This window comes from Zalophus californianus, chromosome 10 (genome assembly GCF_009762305.2).
Source record: "Zalophus californianus isolate mZalCal1 chromosome 10, mZalCal1.pri.v2, whole genome shotgun sequence".
NCBI lineage: Eukaryota > Metazoa > Chordata > Mammalia > Carnivora > Otariidae > Zalophus > Zalophus californianus.
In genome coordinates, this window is record NC_045604.1 from 43,323,113 (window position 1) to 43,347,879 (window position 24,767).

Here is a 24,767-nt window from a genome sequence, read left to right on the forward strand (position 1 = left end):
CTCTGGATTTTTCCATCTTTTTTTAAGACTTACAGTTTTGGGGGCCCCTGGGTAGCCCAGTCAGTTAAGCATCCAACTCTTCATTTTGGCTCATGTCATGATCTCAAGGTCATGAGATTGAACCCCACTGGGCTCCACGTTCAGCGGGGAGTCTGCTTGGGATTCTCTTTCCCTCTGCCCCTCCCCACACTCACTCTCTCTTTCTCTCTCCCTAAAATAAATAAATAATTCTTTTTAAAAAAACAACTTGCAGTTTTTCCTTTATATTATTTGAGGCTACACCTCTAGATACAAGCAAAGTTGGAATCATTATAGCTTTCTGGTAGAGCAATTCATTATTTCTATTAATGCTTCTTACTTTATTGTTTACTTTGTCTAGTATTATCTAATCTAATTAGATATCTGATTATATCTAATACTCATCACCTTTCTTTCTGGGTAGTGTTTGCCTGTTATATCCTTTTCCATACTTTTATTTTTTAATATCTCTTTCCTTTATATCTAAGGTGAACCTCTTCTAAGCAGAATCTCTCTTTTTTTTTTTTTGGTATTTGCATTTTTGTTAAATCCAATTTGAGAATTGCCTTCTAATTATTTAGTCTGATCAGATTCACTGTAACTTCTCATGTATTAGGCTTTAAATGTTACCTTACTGTTTTCTATTTGTCCCTTCTGTTCTATGTTCTCTTTTCTCTCCTTTTGGCTTTCTTTAAGATTACAAATTTTTTTTTTGTTAATAATTCTATATACTCTTTCTGTTAATGTGTTGTTTTTACATGTTTTCTTCTCTTACTGGTTACCATATAGATTTCAAAATGCATCCTTGACATATTAAAGTTTAATGTAAGTTACTACTTTTATTGCATATATATTACTGTTTTATAAATCAATATTCAGTTAGGCTTACTCACATTTTCACTTTTTCTTTCTTTTTCATCATTTCCTACTCCTCTAAGTTGCCTCTAAGAACACCTTTTGGCATTTCCTTTAGTGTGACTTTTAAAATTATCTTTATTTTGGTTTTATTTGCTAAGAATACAGTCTTTGGCTGTAGAATTCTTGTTGGAATTATTTTCTTTTAGCACTTTGAAGATATCATTTTACTATCTCTTGGCTTCCTTAGTTCATTTTGAGAAGTCAGCCTGAAGTCTTCACTGGCATTGTTTAGTAGAAGGAAATATTTATTTTATTCACTGTCCACCCCCCACCCATTTTCTCTTTGTTTTTACTTTCATGCAATTGTACTAAGATATATCTAAGTATTTATACTACTTGTGGTTTCAGGACTTCTTGCATTTCTGATTTGATGTCATTTGTCAGTTTTAGAAAATTTTCAGTTATTATCTCTTCAAATATTTGTCCTGCTCCATTTTATTTCTTCCCTCTTTCTGATAATCTTACTACACGTATTTTTGACAAAATACTGCTTATGTCTTATATGATTTTTTCTTTATTTTCCGTATATTTCTCCATATGTCTCAATCTGCATATTTTCTTTTGATCTAACTCCTAGTTCAGTAATTCTCACTTTGTTGTGTATATTTGTCACTAAACCAATTTACTAATTATTAATTTTCTTAATTTCAGTCATTAAAATTTTATTTTCAGAATTTTTTCTTTGTATGATACTTAGTCTATGTTGATATTTTACTCCTTTTAATTCCTTGAACTATATTAATAATAGTAATTTTAAAGTCCATATTTGGATTTTTTGTATTGATTTCAACTATCGATTTTTTTCCCCTTGGTTTTTGGTCAGGTCTTTTTAAATACCTTGTTATTTCTGCTTTATTTGTGAACATATTTGGTTAAAAAAATTTTTGTAGAGATAACTTGAGTCTCTGGGTAATGTTATTTTCCTCTAGAGAGGATTTTATCTAACATCTGACATACACTAAACTAGTAGCATCCAAATAACCTTAATCCATCTAGGGACTGAGTTGGTTCAAAGCTGGCTTTTATTCCTTTTGATGGATGAGCTATTTCTGATTTCCCTTACTTCTTGGGATCACAACTGAAAGACTGGGATACTTATCAGAGCCCCTTTTCCTTTGCTGGTTTGCAATTTTGCCTTCTTCTGCTGAGACTCTACCAGAAGCCTGTTAAATTTTTCAGTAGCACCTGTCATAATTGATAAGTGTCTTGAGAATAAAAGCAGTTCCAGGGGTGTTTTTGGTTCATTTTCTAAAGGCCAATGGTTTTGTCTTCTGACCTGTTGTGATTTTAACACTGCAAATACCTCTAGGGTATCAGCTTAACTTTCTGGTTTCTAACATCCTCTTTGTTTCTAATTTCTGTTTTTATTTTGTTTTGTTGTAATTTTCTACAAGCTTATTTATGAGTTCAAAAATGTGTTATTTTTTTATCAGCATTTATAAGTATTTGTATCGGGAGGTTTTCAGGTTTCTTTTGTGTGGATTTTTTTTATATCTAGTCTTCCATAGTCTGGATTTTTTTTTCACCTATTCAATTGCATTTATTTAGAACCAGTATATACTTCTATTGCTTTCAAATCTTTTTTCTATGCTATCACTGCTAGTATTACCAAACCATACAAAAATTTTCTGTGGGAGTATAGTCTATTTAATAAACATTTTAAAGCATTAACTACATAACTAGGACATGTTCTAATTTCTGGGGGTGAGATAAGTAATATATCATCCTTGCCCTTAATGAGTTGATAGTCTATATTTTCTTCTACAATACTCGCCTCAAAGGGCTTTCCTAAGATACTGAGATCCTTGGAATCTATTATTCTTCAGTAGTAATGTTTTAATATACTTTTTGAAATAATGGTTTTTATATAGGGAACCAGACACCCATTCTAAATTGTGTATGGCGTGATAGAATACCTTTTAAGAAGCTTGCAGTGGAAACAGTGTCCTCAGGAAAGAAAATGATTTCAGTTAAAGCAAGAAGATACAGGGAACACTTAAAGAGCTCAAGATTCTGTGAGAGTTTGCTGATTACAGAGCAGCAGTTCCAGAAAGCAAGTGAAAGGGCATAGGATGGGATAACAGAAGTGTCAAGGCCGACTGAATGTCTTGTGGAGTATGGTCTAGTCAAAATGGCCGATTAGGGGAAGGATAGATAACATTTGGTGTTAAAATGAAAAGAAATACAATGGACTTGGTCTTAGGAGTCTTCTGAGGAAGGTGGGTTCTTGGCCTAATGGCCAACAGACTTAGAAAACAATCTGGACTGAAGTCAAGGGTAAAGATCATCCCCAAGTCTCTTTTCAGCAGTAATGTCCTGAGATGCTGGCAGTTGTGGGGACTGTGGTTTTTCCACATGCACTCAATGTCTGATAAATATCCTTTTTATAATTTGTCCCTTCTTGTTCTCTAAAATGTTCTTTATAATATGGTGTTACCTAAATTTGTGATTTTTCATTAGATTTTGCAGTGGAAATTGTCAGAGAACCAAAGGTGTTTTCACCCTCACATAGGAAAATGTCCTTCCTAAGAAAGACTGGTGCAAGGAAGCCCTCATTAAGACCCAGGTAAGACATAGGATCTAGTTAAAGCAATATTCTTCAGACACAAGCTCTCTTTAATCTCAATATGTTTAATGCTGAATTTATCTTCCTGTATATGGATTTTTTTACTTCTTTCCATATATCATACACATATGCAAGATACACTTTGTAATTTATTATTTATTTATTTATTATTTATTTATTTTAAAAAATTTTTAATTTTAGTTAGTGAACATACAGAGCAATATTGGTTTTCTGGAGTAGAATTCAGTGATTCATCACTTACATACAACACCAGTGCTCATCATAAGTGCCCTCTTTAATACCCATCATCCGTCTAGCCCATCCCCCACCCATCCCTCCATCAACCCTCAGTTTGTTCTCTATCATTAAGTGTCTCTGATGGTTTGTTTCCTTCTCTCCTTTTTTCTTTTCTGCCTTCCCCTATGTTCATGATTTCTTTTTAATTTCCATATATGAGTGAGATCATATGGTATTTGACTTTCTCTGACTGACTTATTTCACTTAGCATAATACATTCTAGCTCCATCCATGTCATTGCAAATGGCAAGATTTCTTTCTTTTTTTTTTTGATGGCTGAGTAATAATCCACTGTGTGTGTGTATATATAATATAATATGTATATATGTATATATATATACCACATCTTTATCCATTCATCAGCTGATGGACATTTGGGCTCTCTCCATAGTTTGGCTATTGCTGATAATGCTGCTATAAATATCGGGGTGCATGTACCGGTTTGAATCTGCATTTTTTTAAGATTTTATTTATTTATTTGAGAGAGAGAGAATGAGAGATAGAGAGCACGAGGGGGAAGAGGGTCAGAGGGAGAAGCAGACTCCCGCTGAGCTGGGAGCCCGACGTGGGACCCGATCCCCGGGACTCCAGGATCATGACCTGAGCCAAGGCAGTCGTTCAAACCAACTGAGCCACCCAGGCGCCCTGAATCTGTATTTTTGTATCCTTTATGTAAATACCTAGTACTACAATTGCTGATCATAAGGTAGTTCTATTTTTAAGTTTTTGAGGAACCTCCATACTGTTCTCCAGAGTGGCTGCACCAGTTTGCATTCCCACCAACAGCGCAAGAGGGTTCCCCTTTCTCTGCATCCTCACCAACACCTGTTGTTTCTTGTGTTGTTATTTTTAGCCATTCTGACAGGTGTTGAGGTGGTATCTCATCATGGTTTGGATTTGTATTTCCCTGATGATGAGTGATGTTGAGCATCTTTTCATTTGTCTGTTAGCCATTGGATGCCTTCTTTGGAAAAGTGTCTATTCATGTCTTCTGCCCATCTCTTAACTAGATTATTTTGGGGGGGGGTGAATTTGGTAAGTTTCTTTATAGATTTTGGATACTAACCCTTATCAGGTATGACATTTGCAAATATCTTCCATTCCATAGGCCTGACTTTTAGTTTTGTTGATTGTTTCCTTTGCTGTGCAGTTTTTTATATTGACAAAGTCCCAATAGTTCTTTTTTGTTTTTGTTTCCCTTGCTTCTGGCAACATGTCTACTAAGAATTTGCTATGGCTGAGATCAAAAAGATTACTGCCTGTGTTCTCTAGGATTTTGATGGATTCCTGTTTCACATTTAGATCTTTCATCCATTTTGAATTTATCTTTGTGTATGGTATAAGAAAGTGGTCCAGTTTCATTCTTCTGCATGTTGCTGTCCAGTTTTCCCAACACCATTTGTTGAAGAGACTGTCTTTTTTCCATTGGATATTCTTTCCTGCTTTGTTGAATATTAGCTAAACATAGAGTTGAGGGTCCATTTCTGGGTTCTCTATTCTGTTCCATTGATCTATGTGTCTGTTTTTGTGCCAGTACCATCCTGTCTTGATGACCACAGTTTTTATGATATAGCTTGAAATCTGGAATCATGATGCCTCTAGTTTTGTTTTTCTTTTTCAGAAATTGCTTTTGCTATTTGGGGTCTTTTGTGGTTCCATACAAATTTTAGGATTGCTTGTTTTAACTCTGTGAAAAATGTTGGTGGTATTTTGATAAGGATTGCATTAAATGTATAGATTGCTTTGGGTAGTAAAGACATTTTAAACGATGTTTGTTCTAATCCATGAGCACGGAATGCTTTTCCATTTCTTTGTGTCCTCTTCAATTTCTTTCATAAGCGATCTATAGTTTTCAGAGTATAGACCTTTTACCTCTTAGTTAGGTTTATTCCTAGGTATCTTATTGTTCTGGGTGCAATTGCAAACGGTATCGATTCCTTGATTTCTTTTTCTGCTGCTTCATTACTGATGCATAGAAATGCAACAGATTTCTGCACATTGATTTTATATCCTGCAACTTTGCTGAATTCATGTATTAGTTCTAGGAATTTTTTTGGTGGGGCCTTTTGGATTTTCTACATAGCGTATGATGTCGTCTATAAATAGTGACAGTTTTACATTTTTCCTTACCAATTTGGATGCCTTTTATTTCTTCTTGTCCGATTGCTGAGACTAAGATTTCCAGTACTATGTTAAATAGTAATGGTGAGAGTGGATATCCTTGTCTTGTTCCTGACCATAGGGGAAAGGTCTCTCAGTTTTTTCCCCATAGAGAATTATATGAGCTATGGTTCTTTCGCATATGGCCTTATGATGTTGCAGTATGTTCCCCCTATCCCTACTTTCTTGAGGGTTTTAAATGGATGCTGTATTTTGTCAAATGCTTTTTCTGAATCTATTGACAGTATCATATGGTTCTTATCCTTTCTTTTATTAGTGTGGTGTATCACATTCATTGATTTGTGAATATTGAACCACCCCTGCAGCCCAGGAATAAATCCCATTTGATCAATGTGAATAATTATTTTAACATACTGTTGAGTTAGATTCGCTGCTATTTTTAGTGAGTATTTTTACATCCACGTTCATCAGGGATATTGGCCTGTAATTCTCCTTTTTAGTGGGGTCCTTGTCTGGTTCTGGAATCAAGGTCATGCTGGCTTCATAGAATGAGTTTGGAAGTTTTTCTTACATTTTTATTTTTTTGGAACAGTTTGAGAAGAATAGGTATTAACTCTTCTTTAAATTAATTCCCCAAAACAAACAAACAAACAAATAAATTCCCCTGGGAATCCATCTGTCCCAGGACTTTTGTTTATTGGGAGATTTTTGATTACTGGTTCAATTTCTTTGCTGGTTATAGGTCTGTTCAAATTTTCTATTTCTTCCTGTTTCAGTTTTGGTAGTTTGTAGATTTCTAGGAATTTGTCCATTTCCTCCAAGTTGCCCAGTTTGTTGGCATATAATTTTTCATAGTATTCTCTTATAATTTTTTATATTTCTGTGGTGTTGGTTGTGATCTCTATTTGGGTCCTTTCTCTCTTTCTCTCTCTCTCTCTCTCTCTCTCTTTTTTTTTTTTTTTTTGACAGGTCTGGCTAGAAGTTTATCAATTTTACTAATTCTTTTTTTTTTTAATTTTACTAATTCTTTTGAAGAGCCAGGTCTTAGTTTTGTTAATTCATTCTACTGGGTTTTTGTTTGTTTGTTTCTATATTGTTTATTTCTGTTCTAATCATTATTTCCCTTGTTCTGGGTTTTAGGCTTTATTTGCTGTTCCTTTTCTAACTCTTTTAGGTTTAAGGTTAGGATGTGCATTTGAGACTTTTCTTCCTTCTTGACATAGGCCCGTATTGCAATATACTTCCCTCTTAGGACTGCCTTTGCTGCATCCCAAAGGTTTTGGACTGTTGTGTTTTCATTTTCATTTGCTTCCATGTATTTTTTTTTTTTTATTTCTTTAATGTCCTGGTTAACCCATTCATTCTTTAGTAGGATGTTCTTTAACCTCCATGTATTTGAGGTCTTTCCAAATTTTTTCTTGTGGTTGACTTCAAGTTTCACAGCATTGTGGTCTGAAAATATGCATGGTATGATCTCAGTCTTTTTGTTCTTGTTGAGGGTTGATTTGTGACCCAGTATGTGATCTATTCTGGAGAGTGTTCTGTGTGCACTCAAAAAGAATGTGTATCCTGCTGCTTTAGGATGAAATGTTCTGAATATATTTGTTAAGTCCATCTGATCCAGTGTGTCATTCAAAGCCACTGTTTCCTTGTTGATTTTCTGCAGAGATGACCTATTGCTGTAAGTGGGGTGTTAAAGTCCCCTACTATTTTTGTATTATTATCAATGGGTTTCTTTATGTTTATTATTAACTGATTTATATATTTGTGTGCTCCCAGTTTGGGATCTTCTTGATGGATCTTCTTGATGGATAGATCCCTTAATTATGATATAATGCCCTTCTTCATCTCTTGTTACAGTCTTTGTTTTAAAATCTAGTTTGTCTAAGTATGGCTACTCTGGCTTTCTTTTGACATCCATTAGCATCATAGTTGGCTCTCTATCCCCTCACTTTCTTTTTTTTTTTTAAGATTTTATTTATTTATTTGAGAGAGAGAATGAGAGAGAGAGAGAGAGCACATGAGAGGGGGGGAGGGTCAGAGGGAGAAACAGACTCCCTGCTGAGCAGGGAGCCCGATGCAGGACTTGATCCTGGGACTCCAGGATCATGACGTGAGCCAAAGGCAGTCGCTTAACCAACTGAGCCACCCAGGTGCCCTCTATCCCCTCACTTTCAATCTGCAAGTGTTTTTAGGTCTAAAATTAGTCTCTTGTAGGCATCATATAGAGGGATCTTGGTTTTTTATCCATTCTGACATCCTATGTCTTTTTATTGGTGCAATTAGTACATTTACATTCAGAGTGATTATTGAGAGATATGACTTTATTGCCATTGTGTTACCTGTAGATTTGGTGTTTCTAGTGATATTCTCTGGTCCTTACTAGTCTTTATTGCTTTTGGTCTTTTTTTCTTCCCTAAAGAGTCCCCCTTAAAATTCCTTGCAGGGCTGGTTTAGTGGTCACAAACTCCTTTAGTTTTTGTTTGGGAAACTCTTTATCTCTCCTTCTATTCTGAATGACAGCCTTTCTGGATAAAAATTCTTGGCTGCATATTTTTCCCATTCAGCAAGTTAAATATTTCCTGCCACTCTCTTCTGGCCTGCTACGTTCCTGTGGACAGATATCTGCAAATCTGATCTGTCTCCCTTACAGGTTTAGGACTTTTTCCCCCCCCGTCCTGCTTTCAGGATTCTTTCCTTGTCTGTGTATTTTGTGAATTTGACTATGATATGCCTTGGCAATGGTCGGCTTTTGTTGAATTTAATGGGCATTTTGGTGTCTGTGTCCTTCCCCAGATTAGGGAAGTTTTCAGCTATAATTTGTTTGAATAAACCTTCTGCCCCCTTTTCTCTCTCTTCATCTTCTGGGACTCCTATGATATGAATATTATTATGTTTTAACAAGTTGCTGAATTCCCTAAGTCTACCTTCGTTGGTCCATTACCTTGCTTTCCCTCTTCTTTTCAGCTTCATTATTTTCCATAATTTTATCTTCTGTATCACTGAATTGCTTCTCTGCTTCATCCATCCTCATTTTTATGGCCTCCATTTGGGATTACATCTTGGTTATAGCGTTTTTAATTTCAGCCTGACTAGATTTTAGTTCTTTTATCTCTGAGATTCTCTAGTGTCTTCTATGCTTTTTTCAAGTCCAGCTAGTATCCTTGTAATTGTTGTTTTAAATTCTAGTTCAGATATCTTACTTATATGTGTATTGATTAAATCCCTGGCTGTGAGTTCTACTTCCTGACCTTTCTTTTGGGGTGAATTTCTCCATCTTGTCATTTTGTTCAGGAAATAAAAGAAGAAAGAAAAAAGAAAAACAAACAAACAAAAAAACAATGAAAAAAAAGACCCCAAACAAACAAACAAAACCCCTAGATCCTTGGTGTGTTTTGGTCAGCCTGTTAAAAGAATGTAGATCCCAAAATTTAAAAAAAAAAAATTAAGAAAAAACAAGGGAAAAAACCCTGAAAGTAAACCAAAAATATATATATGTAATATATATAAATAGAATTTTAAAAATAATAATAATAAATTAACAAGAGGAATTGAAAAAAAATAAGAAAATAAAGAAAAAGCACTCTATGATCAGTAGACTTGGTGTAAGCCAGTTGTTTGTGCTGGTCTTCTGGTAAAGGGCCTGCTGCCCTGATTCTCGGGCTGACTTGTTTCAGTGGAAATGCACCTCCAGGGCACAGGGGGCGGGGTTTGCTGTAAGCAGCTCCAGCCTCCACTAGATGGTGCTGTTTTGCTCCCTGAAAGCTTTTCAGCACTGATGGGTGGGATGAATATGGCAGCACCCCGCTCTCTAGCCCTGGAGTTGAAAGTTCATGCCCCCCACTCTTCAGTGAGCCCTTACAGAAGAGCAATCAGTCACCTCACTTGTATCCCCAGTTTCCATCTGAACCCTGAGTTCACCCTGTCTGTGTCCAAGCTTTTTATCTCAGGCACATGGCTGAGTTTCAAAACTCCAAATTTTAGGGACTCCTGCAGCACAGACCCATGCTGCTCCTCCAGGGGAGGGTCTCGCTGCACTTTTGCCCTTTGCCAGGGAGTCCCAGGAAAGCAGTAACATGACCGTGCATAGCAGGACTGTAGTGGTTTGAAGTTAATGGCAAAACAGAGCAAAAGCCAGCACCAAGACCCACTGCTCTCAGTGGGCTTTACCCCCTACTATGACTGGGAACAGTCAGCAGGTTAGTGCCACCCATTCTTCTTGCAACCCAGGGGATCCTGAGACCATGCTGTGACTGCTCAGATTCTGCCCCACTTTGCCACCTGAGCACCTTTAAGCCAGGTACATCCCTCATAGTAGCAGACTTCTAAAAGTTCAGATTTTGCACTCTGCTCCTTATAACACTTTGTGGTAGACTCCATAAGTAGGCTCCCTCCCTGCCGTTGTATCCACAGCTATATCTCCCACAAGTCAACTCTCTTCACCTCCTATCTTCCAAATAAGGCTGCTTTTCTACTTGTAGACTTGCATTTTTTTGTTCTCTCAGACCTCCAATTGATTTCTTGGGTGTTCACAATGATTTGATAACTATCTAGTTGTGTTCAAGGGACAAGAAAAGCTTAGGGTCTCCCTACTACTCTGCCATCTTAACTCCTCCCCACACACACTTTGTATTTTAAACCCATTATTTGTTTCTAAAATTGACACCATGCAATATATATTATACAATAACATTTTTTAACCTAAAAAACTATCATGGACATCATTTCATATCAGTATGTAGAGTTCTACCTCCTTTCATGGTATAGATATAGCATGTTTGTGGGTTTTTTTTTTTTAAGATTTTATTTATTTATTTGTCAGAGAAAGAGAGAGCGCACAAGCAGAGGGAGTGGCAGGCAGAGGGAGAAGCAGGCTCCCTGCTGAGCAAGAAGCCTGATGTGGGACTCAATCCTAGGACCCTGGGATCATGACCTGAGCGAAAAGCAAATGCTTAACCGACTGAGCCACCCAGGCGTCCCCAGCAAGTTTTTTTATGGACATTTTTATGGACTTTAACAAAAAAGATTTATTTATTTATTTAAGAGAGAGAAAAGGTGAGCACGGAGTGGGGGGAGGGGCAGAGGGAGAGGAAGAGAGAGACTCTCCAGCAGACTCCCCACTGAGCAAGAAGCCTGACACAGGGGTGGATCCCATGACCCTGAGATCATGATTTGAGCTGAAATCAAGAGTCAGACACTTAACTGACTCACCCAGGTGCCCTTTTATGGACTTTTTAATGGACATTACATTATTTTTAATTTTTCACGGCCATAAACAGTACCACAATAAATATCTTTATACATATTTCCTTGCTATTTGTTTTTCTGGATTGTGTACTACTGTAGAAGCCTCCTAAATGGTTCCTTACTTCATGTCTCTCCCCCTTATAATCAGTCCTAGAGTCAATCTCATTAAGGTTTCACTGCTAGGAAAAAACTCTGTGGCCCTTTCTTTCAGAGGTGTCCACTCACCTTTCTTTCTACTTTACCTTAGCATAAGTGCCACCTCTACATTCAAAGTTTTTCAATTATATGTATGCTATGATTTCCTCTTCTCTGAATACTAAATTTCTGAAATATGACACAAACACCATGTACTACTTTTTACTGCTCTTTGTTTTTTAAGTATGTTTTGCATCTTCTCAACTTGACTGTGATTTTCTTGTAGGCCATGTCATCCATTCAATAATTCATTTTTTTATTCAGTAATTACCTATTAATTACTAGGTATATGAAAAGTCCTTAAAGAAGATAAAGATGTAGTAACACACACAAATTTGGTAGTCAAAGTTACTGGGAGAATATTTTGCACAGAGAAAGCTTTCTGAAGTATGCTTTCAGTTACTGATAACATTCATTGAGAGTGGTAAGTCCTCTGTCTCTTCTAAATACACTAGATAGACCTCCCTTCTCTTCAAGGAACTGAAATTATTCTCTGAGCATCAATCATTTATTCCTTTTGCTGTTCCAATTTGTACCACTCACCACTCTCCATTATGTCTACAGAAATACTTATTTTCCAATTTAGTTGAGTATAAGTATCACAGAAGTCATATAGTCCAGTTTCATATCTTCAGTTAAGACCAAAAGAGAATGGCCCAGGGCTATCACAGTTGCAATTCTCTTAAACTTGGTCCCTAGCCCTCATTCAATATAATAAACAGTCATTGATCATATACTGTGTCCCAGACACTAATGTTACAAAAAATGAAATGTAGTCCTTGCCTTTAATCTAACACAGAACTAAATAAAATACAAGGCTGACCTTATAATGTTATAATAAAATATTGGCTAATTACTATAAGAGTATAGGAAAGAGAAGGAAATTCTGAGTGAGGACTAGGAAAAGTTAGAGTCAGAAGAGGCCCCAAACTACATGTACAAATTCATGTGCATGTGCAAAGAAATGAGAGTATTTTGGGGGTAGGGCTAAACCTTCCAAGCTAAAGAAATGACACCAACATATAAACTCACAAATATAAAAATACTTAAAAACTTTAAAATGTCCAGTGGTGTTAAAGCATAGAATGCATGAGGTGAAGGGACATAAAGCATAAGATTAGAAAGTCAGATTGAGACCAAATAATAGAAAGAAGGTTTTAAATGAATAATTAAGGAATTTGTATTGCTTAACTGGAAATGAGAATTCCTTGGCATTTGTTGGAACAAGAGTACCAGAAATAACTGTTATATGGATTTAAAAAACATTACCCTGGCAGAAATAGTAATGATACATGAGGAGTCTGAGAATCAGAGACTGAAGACAGAAATAATAGTCAGAAGTTCACTGCAGTTGTTCAGACAAGTGATATTAAAAGTCTTAATTAAACAGTGGGAGTAGAAATGGAAGAGAAGATACAGCTTTTAAAATGACTGAAGAGGAAGAATCAGACTTCTGGAATGGTGGAGTAAGAACGTCACAAATTGTCTCCCCTTTAAAGCAGTAATAAAACTGGACAAACTTCTCAAAAAAATTCAGAACTCTGTAAATTATTTTATCTAAAACATCAGTTTTAAAGAACAGCAACAAAAAATTATGAGACATACCCCCCACCCCCCAAGAAAAAACATAAAGTATAGTTCATACACAGAAGGAAAAAAGCAGTCAATAGAAGCTGTCTCTGAGGTGATTTAGATATCGGGCTTACCAAAGTCTTCTAGGCAAATTGCTTCATGAAATAAAGGAAACCATGTTTAAAGAATTAAAGGAAAGTCTTAGGACAATGACTCATCAAATAGAAAATATTAATAAGATAGAAATTGTAAAATAGAACCAAATAAAAATGTGGAATTGAGAAGTACAATAACTAAAATGAAAAACTCACTAGAGAGAATCAACAGCAGATTTGGCAGAAGAAACAGTGAACTTGAAAATAGCTCAATAGACATTATCCAGTCTAAAGGAAAAAAAGAATAAAGAAACAGAAACAGAAACAGAAACAGAACCTCAGGGACTTGAGAGACTCCAGTAAGCACACCAACATGCAAATAATGGAAATCCCAGAAAGAGAGGGGCAGAAAATTTTTTGAACATATAAAGGTTGAATATTTTCCAAATTTTATTAAAGCCCTAATTAAAACATACAAAAAGCTTCATGAATCCCAAGTAGGAAAAACTCAAAGGATCCACATCTAGACACATCATAGTCAAAATGTTGAAAGACAAAGAGAAAAATCTTAAATGCTACAAGAGAAAAATGACTTATATTCAAGGGAACTACAAAAAGATTATTTACTTCACATCAGAAACAATGGAGACCAAAGTTAGAATGATATATTCAAACTAAACTCAATGAAAGTAGAAGGAAGTAAATATAGTGGAAGTCAACAAAATGTAGACAAAAATAGAAAAAATCAAGGCACAAGTAGGTTTTTTGTAAAGATAAAAAAAAAAAAAAAAGAACCAATAGCTATACTGGCCAAGGGGGGAAAATGAGATGACACAGATCACCAAAATCTGAACTGAAAGAGAACATAATCACTGACTCTACAGAAATTAGATTTTTGAAGAAATGCAAGGAACAAATTAGACAACTTAGATGAAATTAATAAGTTTCTAGAAATAACCAAATTTCTTAAACTGACTCAAGAAGCAGAAAATGTGAATAAATCTATAACAAGAGAAGAAATTAAATTAGTAACTTAAAATATTCTCACAGAAGAAAGTCTAGATACAGATGGCTTCATTGGAGAAATCTATGCAATAGTTAAAGGACAAATAATACCAATAATAGTCCATGAACTCTTTGAGAAAATGGAGGAAAAGAAACACTTGCTAAATTATTCTATGAGGTCAAAAAAGTATTATCCTGATCCCAAAGTCAAACAAAGATGTCATAAGAAATGAAAGTTACAGACCAATTTCCCTCTCAAATCTAGATATAAAAATCCTCAACAAAATATTAGCAAACCAAATCCAGAAAGATATAAAAAATATTATACAGCATAACCAAATGGGATTTATCCCAGGAGTGCACAGTTGCTCTAACATCCAAAAGTCAATTAATACAATATGCCATATTAATAAAATAATGGGGAAACCTCCACATGATTATCCCAATTGGTGAATGAAAAGCATTTTACAAAATCCATCACCCATTTATGATAAAAATTCTCAATAAAATTAAAATGGAAGTATACCATCTTATTCAAATAAAGGTCATCTATTAAAAAAACTTACAGCTAACATCATACTTAATGAAATAGGTATATAAAGGAGGAAGAATAAGTTGGACAACATGTGGATGTGTGTATAGAGGTTTAAATAATAACTATGACAAAGATGAAGTTGAATGGACAGTTGAAATTTTGAAATGGAGGTCATGAGAACTAGAGATAGGCTATCAGTGAAAGTCAAAATAAAATGAAACCATTTCCTCATAGCAATGAAAACTGAAACCCCAGAGGATGCAGACATTACGCAGGGGGAAAAAATCATAAAGCAAAAGTAAAGAAGATTGAGGATAAAACATTAGGAGCACCTATATTTAAGAAAATGTGAAAGTATAAGTCAGTAAAAGAAATTTAGAAATATTGATCAATAACAACTGATCACTAATGCTCTGCCTCACTGAAATGAGTGCCAGTTAGAGGTTGCTTTGAATGGACAATGAAAAAAGAGGGTTTCCTTGGAAAAAAAGACATTATCTCCTTTAAAATACCTCTCTTCCTCTTCTATTGGGGTTGTCAAATGATTGGACCATGCTTAGAGGAAGAGATTACTAAAAGGTGATAGATATATAAAAGTTTATAGGGTAGTTATATAAAAGTTTAAATTTATCTCCAAGGAAATAGGCATAGTAACCAATTTATTCACTCCACTTTTCACACGTGGCTAAAGTCTGGGGTCACCATCCTTTTCTCTTCACCAATGATGCTTTCTTGTTTTCCAGAAACTTAACAGAAGTCCTCCTAAATACACACCACTTGGAGTTCTTCAGAGAGTTCCTCAAAGAACGGAAGGCTGAAAGCCCCTTGCAATTCCTGGTAGCCATACATAAGATCAGTATTGAGACAAATGAAAAAGTGTACAAGTCTCTCTTTGAAAATATAATCAAGACTTTCTTCCATGGCAAAGCCTCAGCTGGTATACATCCTCTTCTCCCGTTCCCTTCTCCCTTTAGTATCTTAGGAGAAGAGTTTGGCAGAGAACCTGTCTCATGTGAGCCCCCTGAAAGAGCAGAACAGAGCAGTGGCCACATGGGCAGTACTGAGACAAAGATTAAGAGGGACAATAAAAGGAGAGAGCAACAATAATAAATCTAAAGTAAATACTACTATGAGAAGTCAAGCGCAAGACACTTGTACTTAAATGTGAAATAGATCCTCTCATTTAACTCTATTCAGCACTGAAAATAGGATTTTATTTAATCTCCATAAGATAGGAATGAATATCTCCATTTTACTAATGAGGACGATGAAACACAGAAATCTTGAATTCAAACTCAAGTTATTTGACCCTTAAATCAACTGGATAGTAATTTAGATACAAAAGCAAGAGTTAGCTGTGTATAAAATTGGAGTATTCACCTATTATGGGTTATAGAGAGAGTTGTCCTGGGAAGAACTGTCTCCCTGAAAATCTTTGTTTAATAAATTTTGTTTACTTGCCTGTGGAGGGAGGGCAATCTGACCCACGTAAATTCATCTTGGCCAGAAACAGAAGTTGCAAGTGAAGTGTTGACCTCTTATTCTAGAGGGAAAAAAGGGAGGTGAGCATAATCCCATCCTCGAAGTAAACAAATCTATAGCAAAGCAATGAAGATAAAGTCTTTTATTTTGGCACAAATTTAATTTGGAACAAATGGGTGTGTGTGTGTGTGTATTTGTTTGTGATAACCAAGATAAGGTTATAAATTTTATGAAAGTAAAAAAAGGTAAAACTGGCAAATGTTTATGTGTAAGAAATATTTACTTGTTGATTCTCAGGAATAAGACAAAGAAGAGTTTGCAGATCTTGTCCTTGATAAGTTTTCAAGTCTTATTAATGAACACAATAGTCTCTGAACACCTGGAGAATCATATTGCCCTCAAGATACTTATTTGTAATCTTGGATTCCCTCCCCATCTGCCCTAGCAATTTAACTTTAATCCTTTACTCTTCTGCTCTCTTCCTAAACCAAACACTTTAAGCTAGCTGCAGAAATGAGTCTTTTAAATATTTCCTTCCCCTTAAGCACTCATTTTTCAAATTTGAATGGAAGTAAACCAGGACTGTATTTGCTCTACAATTATGCTTTTGAGATTTTCAAACAAATTTTGGAGAGCTCAGAGTCTAACCAGAGTAAGGATAAGGGACTGAGTCTCCAAGATGAAAGAACACACCAGCTACCTCAGAAAAAGTAGACAAGGAGATGATGACTTTTTTCTCTCTCTTGCATTTTTTAGAAGAAATACTGCAGTGTGATGCCCCTATTATCAAAGAAATCTCTCAAATGCGTCATGTCAGCACAACCACACTGTTAACGCTACAGGGCTTTGTCATGAAATCTCTGGAAGAAAAGTGGTAAGTATTGCTCGTGAAGCAATAATTCTTTCTGGAGCTGCTCATTGGCTTCTGAAAGCCATAGTACTCAAGGAGTCTCAAATTTATTCTTACAGTTCACTTCCAGAGCTTCCCTACAAGAGAAAAATCAAATTTATCTTGAATCCTCTACCTACCTACCTGTGCACGTGTGTGCATGCATGTGTGTGTGCGTGCACATACACACTTCAGTTCATTTACCTGAACAGTGAACAGTACGGTATTGATAGGCTGACATTAGCAAAGAATTGAAATGGTAAGAAGAGTATTTGTGAGTGTCTTACCATTCCCCAGTTCCCACTTTGCCTTCCTCCAAAAGCTGAGATAGTTTTGCCTTGATTGTTACCTTTTATGTACCAGGTGTTTGCCTTCTTGATGTTCTTGGTCTCCTTCTGGCAGGTTTAAAGATTACCAAGAGCTGTTCCCACCTTATCCTCGGGAAGGGCATATTGAAGTACAAACTGCTAAGAAGCCCTCAAAAACCGCAGCTCACCTACAGGAATCCCAGGTCAGTGAGGAAGACAGTGAAGACAAGACACTGGGTTACAAGGAAAGCACTGCTTAGGCATTGTCAACCATGCAAAGAGTTTCCCTGTTAGTTTATTTATTTACCCAAACAACTTACTCTTTGGTTATGTTTCTTATTCCGTGTTTTACAAAGGAGGACCCTGAGGCTCAGAGAAATTGTTACGGTGGGAATTTAAGGAAAAATCCTTGCCTTCACTCTGTGACTAGAACCAATTTTGTGATAGACACAGCGGTCAGATACATGGAGATCAAAATGTCAGGTTTTTTTACTGCTAAAAACTAGTTTGAAGGACATGGATTGGCCATAAAGCCAGATGGGTTTAATAATCCTCTCTGCAGCCAAATTAAACTTAGTTACATGTGCAGTCCCTGGTATAACGGAACAACTTAGGCCTCCTGGGTGAACCCCTTATTGAATGACAAAGGGCAGGCCTAAACACAGGAATCCTGCAAACAGAGAATGCAGAGGGTTGGGAGCAGAACATACCCATTTTCTTCTTCCAAACTCATCAGTTATTTAGCTCATTCTTTCTCCATGACAGCAGTAAAAAAAAAAAAAAAAAAAGGAGGGCAGGGGAAGAGACAGGATTTTTTTCCAGTTTACACAAAAGCATTTTAAATGACAGTATACAATTTTCCAAAATATAGTTTTGTAAGAAAATGGCAATAATTAAATATTGTCTTTACAAAGAAGTTTCATCAGTAAATTCCAGTGCACTTCAGACGCCTGTCCAGTAAGACACATGCTCCCCCCAGACAGGAATGTTACTCAGGAAAGTCTCCTCATATGATTTGAGAAAAAAAATACGTGTTCCTTTTAAATAATCACTTGCCCAGTGTGTTGTAGAGTTGGTTAGTATCAGAAAAATTTGAGCCCAGCTCTGACTCCAAAAATCATGCTAAGATATTTCTGAAAATAAAAATGGACTATGCCCATATGAAAATGTCTACTCCTTCCTTTCTCTTCTTTTTTCCCTCCATGCATGAGTCAGCTCCGTGTCAGGGTACCATGAATGCTCATGTAGGACATTAAAAAGAATATTGCACCCAGAACCAGACTTCGTTTTAATTTCAAGTCTTCCAGTTGCTCTTAGACAGGAAAAGATAAAAATAAACTGTCACGTATTTAGTGCCTACTTTGTACCAAGCACTACATTGGAGTTTACATATATAATCACTAATCCTCACCGCAACCCTGAAGGCTATTGTTTCTCTCTTACACATGGAAACACTGAGACACAGATTAAGTACATTGACCCAAATTACACAATTAGAGAAAAGCTAAGCTCCAGACTCCCAAGTTTCTGATCCCAAAGCCAGTGATTTTTGTATTTCAGTACTGGCCCTCTAAAGCCATGCTTACACTGAAGATCCCTCTTTGTAGAATGAAACAACTGAACTAGTTGATCAATAAGATTCTTTCTGACTCCAAATATCAATTTGTCAAGGGGTAAATGAATTACAGAATGGTCACTGGGTATTAAGAAACAGGCAAGGAACTTATAAAATGCATTTGTGTGTGTGTGGTGTGTATGTGCATGTAATTATACTTTCTCTTTTTAATGATTAGAAATGATTTTATTCATTTCCTTATTTCTTCAACATTTCAAATTTGCCTGAGCCATTATTCCCTTCTTGTGAGTTATGCTTATCTCCGACCCCTGTTTCTTCCTATTTTTAGCACTCACCCTCTCTCTCCTAATCATGGCATCTCAAATCTTACTGCTGAAAGACTGTAGTCGAAGGAGCATTGCCAATGGCCCCGTGCCTGGGTAAAGCCAGAATCTTCTGCCCACTAGGCACTTAATTTGGAGAAGGTTTGCAATTCTCTGTTTTTCCTCACCTTTAAATTGGAGCTAAAGATTATTCCTCATAAAGGAGGTGTTGTGAGGATTAAATATAATGAATGTCAAGTTTCTGGCACATAGTAGACTTCTAGGGAACATCAGCTATACTAATGATTATGGCATACCCGTCTCTCTTTCCCTAGGGAAGAGGCTGGATGAAAATGATTTGCTTTATTAAGAGCTTTTGCAAGTACCGCAGATTTGTGTCTGATCCCAGGAAGCGCCAGGAATTTGAAGAATATCTTCACCTAGAACTACAAAATAACAAGGAAAGTAAGTCGCTTCTCTATTTACTGTCTTTCCTATTGACATTTCAGACACAGGGGTTAGCGCAGGTAAGAAGCTGCAGAGCTGTTGCTTTGCATCATACCTGTGTTAACCTGGGGTCTAGCAAGAACTCTAGTTCCTGGGTGCAAAGCCATGCTCAGGCCTGCTTAGAGAGAATGTGAGTCCAGTGGCTTCTGCTGACAGAGCCAGCAAGGGTGAAAAATGACTAGTCTACAGTGCAGCAAGATCTTACATTTCACTAAACTGTTGTCCATAGTATAGATTTATTCAACTACTTCATTTGTTAGTTCATTCATTCATTCAACACACTTTTTGAGAATCCACTATATGGCAGGAACTTTGCCAGGTGCTGGGGATACAGTAGTAAACATGCAGTATAGGATAGGTCTTCATGGCACTTACATTTTGAGGGCAAGACAGAAAGTAAGAGCCACAGATTTTGGAGCCAAATATCCTGGGTTTGACTATGCCATTTTCTAACTGAAGGACCTTGTGAAAGAGATTCTGTGCCTCAGTTTTTTCATCTGCAGAATGTAATAATAATGGTGCTTATCTCATAGATTGTTGTGGGGATTGAGTGAGTTAATACATGCAAAGCATCTTTACCCATTACTATAAAAGGGTTAGCCAATGTTATTGCTATTATTATGTGGTGAGTAATCCCAATGGTAATTGTAGGGAGACCCTAGTTAGTCAAGGAGGAGGATCAGGGAAGACTTCTAGAAAATGACAAATTTGTCTTCTGGAATGAGCAAGTTAGACAGGCAAAATAGGTGGGGAGCAATTTCTAGGTCTGCATAGAATCCTAAAATAAGAAAGAGCATGGCACATTGCAGGAACGGCAATCAGGCCAGTTGGACCGGAGATTAATGATTTTGATTAATTAAGTAAGATTAATGAGATGACAAAAGTGCCTGAGATAATACTGGAGGAATTGATAATGACAAATCTCATCTCTCTTATTTTTTTGAGTTTTTTTTAATTTAAATTCAATTAATTAACATAGTGTATTATTAGTTTCAGAGGTAGAGTTTAGTGATTCATCAGTTGCATATAACATCCAGTGCTCATAACATCAAGTGCCCTCCTCAATGCCTATCACCTTCATCTCTCTTGATGACTTTTGAGTTGTTTCAATTGTCAGTATAACAAATAATGCTGCAAAACGTACATATTTTGCAATCATGTATTTCTATGAGATTAATTCCCTAAAATGGGAGAAATGGGTAAATGGTTAAAAATAGTTAAAATTCAGGGGCACCTGGGTGGCTCAGTCGTTAAGTGTCTGCCTTCGGCTCAGGTCATGATCCCAGGGTCCTGGGATCGAGCCCCGCATCGGGCTCCCTGCTCAGCGGGAAGCCTGCTTCTCTCTCTCCCACTCCCCCTGCTTGTGTTCCCTCTCTCGCTGTGTCTCTCTCTCTCTGTCAAATAAATAAATTCTTTTAAAAAAATAGTTAAAGTTCAGCGCTTTAAAAACATTACACTAATTAAATTCTTACCAACAGTATAAGTAAATGCCACATTGTCATCAACCTGGGGTATTAAGCATTTCTTAAAAACTGACAGTCTGGTAAATGAAAACTAATGTGCCATTCGTATGTATATTTCTTTAGCAATTGAGTACCTTTATTTGCTGGTCATTCATATTCCTTTCTGAATTGTTTATGTCCTTTGTCCATTTTTCTATTGGAATTTTAATTTTAATATTATGATATTTTCTAATTTGCAAAAGTTTTTGTATGTATGTTTTAGGAACTGCTTCACAAACATTTAGGATTTTTGAATAGTTCTAGCTCTTTTGTTTCCTCTTTTAAATAAAATTAGTTCAAACCCTTATGCCCCAGAATAGTAGAAAGTCTAATTTCACCCTACTTCAGCTTCCCACATCCTTAGCTTTGTATGAGACAGCCCAAGAAGAGTGCTTCTGTAGCTCAGTGGGAGATCTACCTGCCAGTGGTCTGTTTTCTTTCACTGTCATTTAGACTTTTCTGGGATTGTTATGTCCTTCAATCAATTGACCCATTTATCATTACAAAAAATACTTTATCGTTGGTAATATTCTTTTCTCTGAAATCTACCTTGTAGATTAAGATAATCAATCCAGCTTTCTTTTTATTAGTGTTAGCATGTGGTATCTTTTTCAGTTCCTCTACTTATAACCTATTTCTGCCCTTCATTAAAGTGTTCCTTAAATTCTATGCTAAAGCTAGCATAGAACTGGGTCTTGCTTTTAAAAAAAATAATACAAGCTGACAATCTTAACCCAATTGAGAGTCAACTGTTAAATGTTCAGGACATTTTTTGTGAACCATCAATAGCTGAAATCAACTATGGTGGAAGTATTTATTATAGAAATCAGCAAATACCACAAATCAGATCTCCCCCACCCTTACCAGAGCTGGTTTGCAAGTATATCACTGCTCCTAGATTTCTTGAGTGGATTTAGCACACTCTTTTCCTAAAATCCCTGACCATCATACCAACTTCCACTACTATTCAAACTTTTTTTTTACCCTTCGAACTCAAGTCTAAGAGATAGAGATTGTTAGGATAGGAAGGAGGAGGCTCTGCTTTATTTGGTGCTGTAACCCTAGGACCTAGCACAGGGTCTGGAGCATAAGACGTGCTAGCTATTTATTCAATGTTGTAGTACCCTCCCATTTTACATATAACACTTCTCCAAAAGGAATTCCACTTACACCAATAGGAAGCACCATACCCACATCAATGATTCCTGAACGGATATCCAGAATAATGAATTTTATAGGAAGAACAGTAAATTCTAGAGCTGGACTAGACAATTTTCTTAAACCCAGCCAGGCAATTAACCAGGGTTTACTTGCCAGATACAACCTAAAACTGTTGTCTTCGCAGCCCTAAATCCCTATGCATGGGTTTCTTTGTATATATCCTAGTCAAGAAACTTTCTAAAATAAGTGTCTTGTTTTTCTGAAACACAATCCAAACCTTCTTGAATCTTCTATCTTCTTCTTTACTCATTTGTCTGTTTTCTACTCTACTGCCCTACTCTCTATTTCAATAAACTTCTTTACTCTTGATGTTTTGGCTTTTTTGTTGTGCTGCTTTCCCAGTTTCCTTCTAAATTACTTCCCTGATAAACCTAGAATAAGCATCATCAGAACCACAGACTCCATTTTGAAGGTCACATCTGCGTATTCAGTTTCTGCAGAAATGTTAGGGATTAGCATACCGGTACAATTGTATTTTCCATGAGAAACGCACCAGGAAAACACCTTTCAGTACTCGGTTGATTTTTTTTTTTTTTTTTTTTTTTTTTTTGGTGTGTATGTGGTCATACCATCTGAGCAGATTGCTTTTTCATCAGTCCTTCAAGTCAAAGTAAAACGTTGAGCCCAAGGGTAGGAAATCACTATTTGGATTAGGCCCAAAGATGGGTCCACAGTTTCCTTTCCTCATTTTAGTTATGCCCAAGTCAAAGGCTTCAAGTTTAAGAGTGACTTCATCAAACTAGATTTTAATTCTTCTTTCTCTCTCAGATTTCTCCACATCACCAAATGTATCAGGACGCCCAACCACATATGCCACAAACGTCCGGAATGCAGACCTTGAGAATGGTGATATAATACTTATGAGGCGCCGTATTTTTGGCCACAGAATTATCATTGTCAACTTTGCAATCAATGATTTGTATTTTTTTTCTGAAATGGAGAAGTAAGTTTCCCATCTCTTCCTATCATGGCTTTCCCTGATTAGTACCATCCAGCAAAGTCTGGAGTGGCCTATAAGTGCCACAGTGATTTCCGCCCTGCCAGGCTGCAATCTCCAACTGAAAATCTCACTGAATTCTGTCTGTCACTGTATCAATTTCTGCCATTCTTCCCTTTAGGTCCTAGAAGCTCTTCAGTATTATGGAGTTGCCAATATTGAAATGATTGAAATATTGAAATGATATTTATACCCAGAAAGTGGAGCACTTTTTTTTTTTTATTATTTGTTAATATGATAGAAGATCTCTATGGAGCACCATAGGGCCAATAGTTCCTTAGTTAGAACAAAGAATTATAATAATAAAAATTGTGTGTGTCTATATGTGTATGCATGACATTAAACAAATATATAGGAATAAAATATATATATATTTATTTATTCCTTGCTTTATTCATGCATCTTATGAAAAAAGCAAGTTGGAGGTCATTCCATTACAGCTTTGGTGAAATATATAGAGCAAAACATCTTTCTGGTCTGGATCAGATTATTCTTACCTGTTGTTTAGTGTGGTTTCTACTTAGAAATATTTCTTTGAGCAGGGAGGGGCAGAAGGAGAGAGAGAAAGAGAAGCCTGAGCAGGCTCCATGCCCAGCGTAGAGCCCAACACGGGGCTCAGCCTCACAACCCTGAGATCATGACCTGAGCCGAAATCAAGAGTCAGGTGCTTAAGTGACTGAACCACCCAGGCACCTCTCTACTTAGAGATATTCTTAACCACGTGTGTCTCATGTGTAAATCTCTCCAATTTGTGAGCCCAGGGCCTGAACTTGCAAAACAATCATACTGGGGTAAAGAAGTTAGTCAATGGTTCTCAACACTGGTGCACATCAGGGTCGCTGGGGGCTTGTGAATACTGCCAATGCCAAGGTCCCAGAGATTTGGATTTCACTGTTCCAGTGTAGAGCCTGGGAACTGGTACTTTAATAAGCTGCTCGTGTGATTCTGATGTGCAGCACAGTTGGGAACACGAGTCTAGCACATCTGAAAGGGAGAATTGACTTAAAATTTTCTTGAACATTTGCAGATAGAAACAAGTGACTCTAAAAGAAATAAGAGTCTCTACTTCTTTCTCTGTCCTCATCAATGGGAACATCTTTGCCATTATCAGGAAGGGCATGTTCCTGAAATACTGATTTGAAATTTGGAATACATTTCCCCCATAGAAATGATGGTACTACATTAGGTACCTTATGTACTAAAGTAGAATGACTTATGAATCTATATTTTAGAATGTGGTGGGCTTTTTTTTTTTTTGAGAACTGTTAAAAGTTCTAAACTAATTTAAAAATAAAGATAGAGATGCATAAATGATATTTAAGTTGATATAAGTTGGAAGTCTCCTGTACATACATACAGGTTATTCAATCCTCTATATTACTTCACTCATTGTGTATCATTATTATTATTGTTT

At 36.4% G+C, this 24,767-nt stretch overlaps 1 protein-coding gene across 4 annotated transcripts in view; it reads left to right on the top strand.

Annotated features, from left to right (window-relative positions):
- RGSL1 (regulator of G protein signaling like 1) overlaps positions 1 to 24,767 on the top strand; it is a 103,449-nt gene that overhangs the window by 70,387 nt on the left and 8,295 nt on the right. For all 4 annotated transcript variants that reach the window (XM_027610430.2, XM_027610429.2, XM_027610432.2 and 1 more), the window contains 6 exons: positions 3,397 to 3,502; positions 15,313 to 15,506; positions 16,808 to 16,925; positions 17,343 to 17,451; positions 19,462 to 19,591; positions 23,125 to 23,299. In XM_027610430.2, the coding sequence (XP_027466231.1) occupies positions 3,397 to 3,502; positions 15,313 to 15,506; positions 16,808 to 16,925; positions 17,343 to 17,451; positions 19,462 to 19,591; positions 23,125 to 23,299 (832 nt within the window). The remainder of the gene's footprint in view (positions 1 to 3,396; positions 3,503 to 15,312; positions 15,507 to 16,807; positions 16,926 to 17,342; positions 17,452 to 19,461; positions 19,592 to 23,124; positions 23,300 to 24,767) is intronic.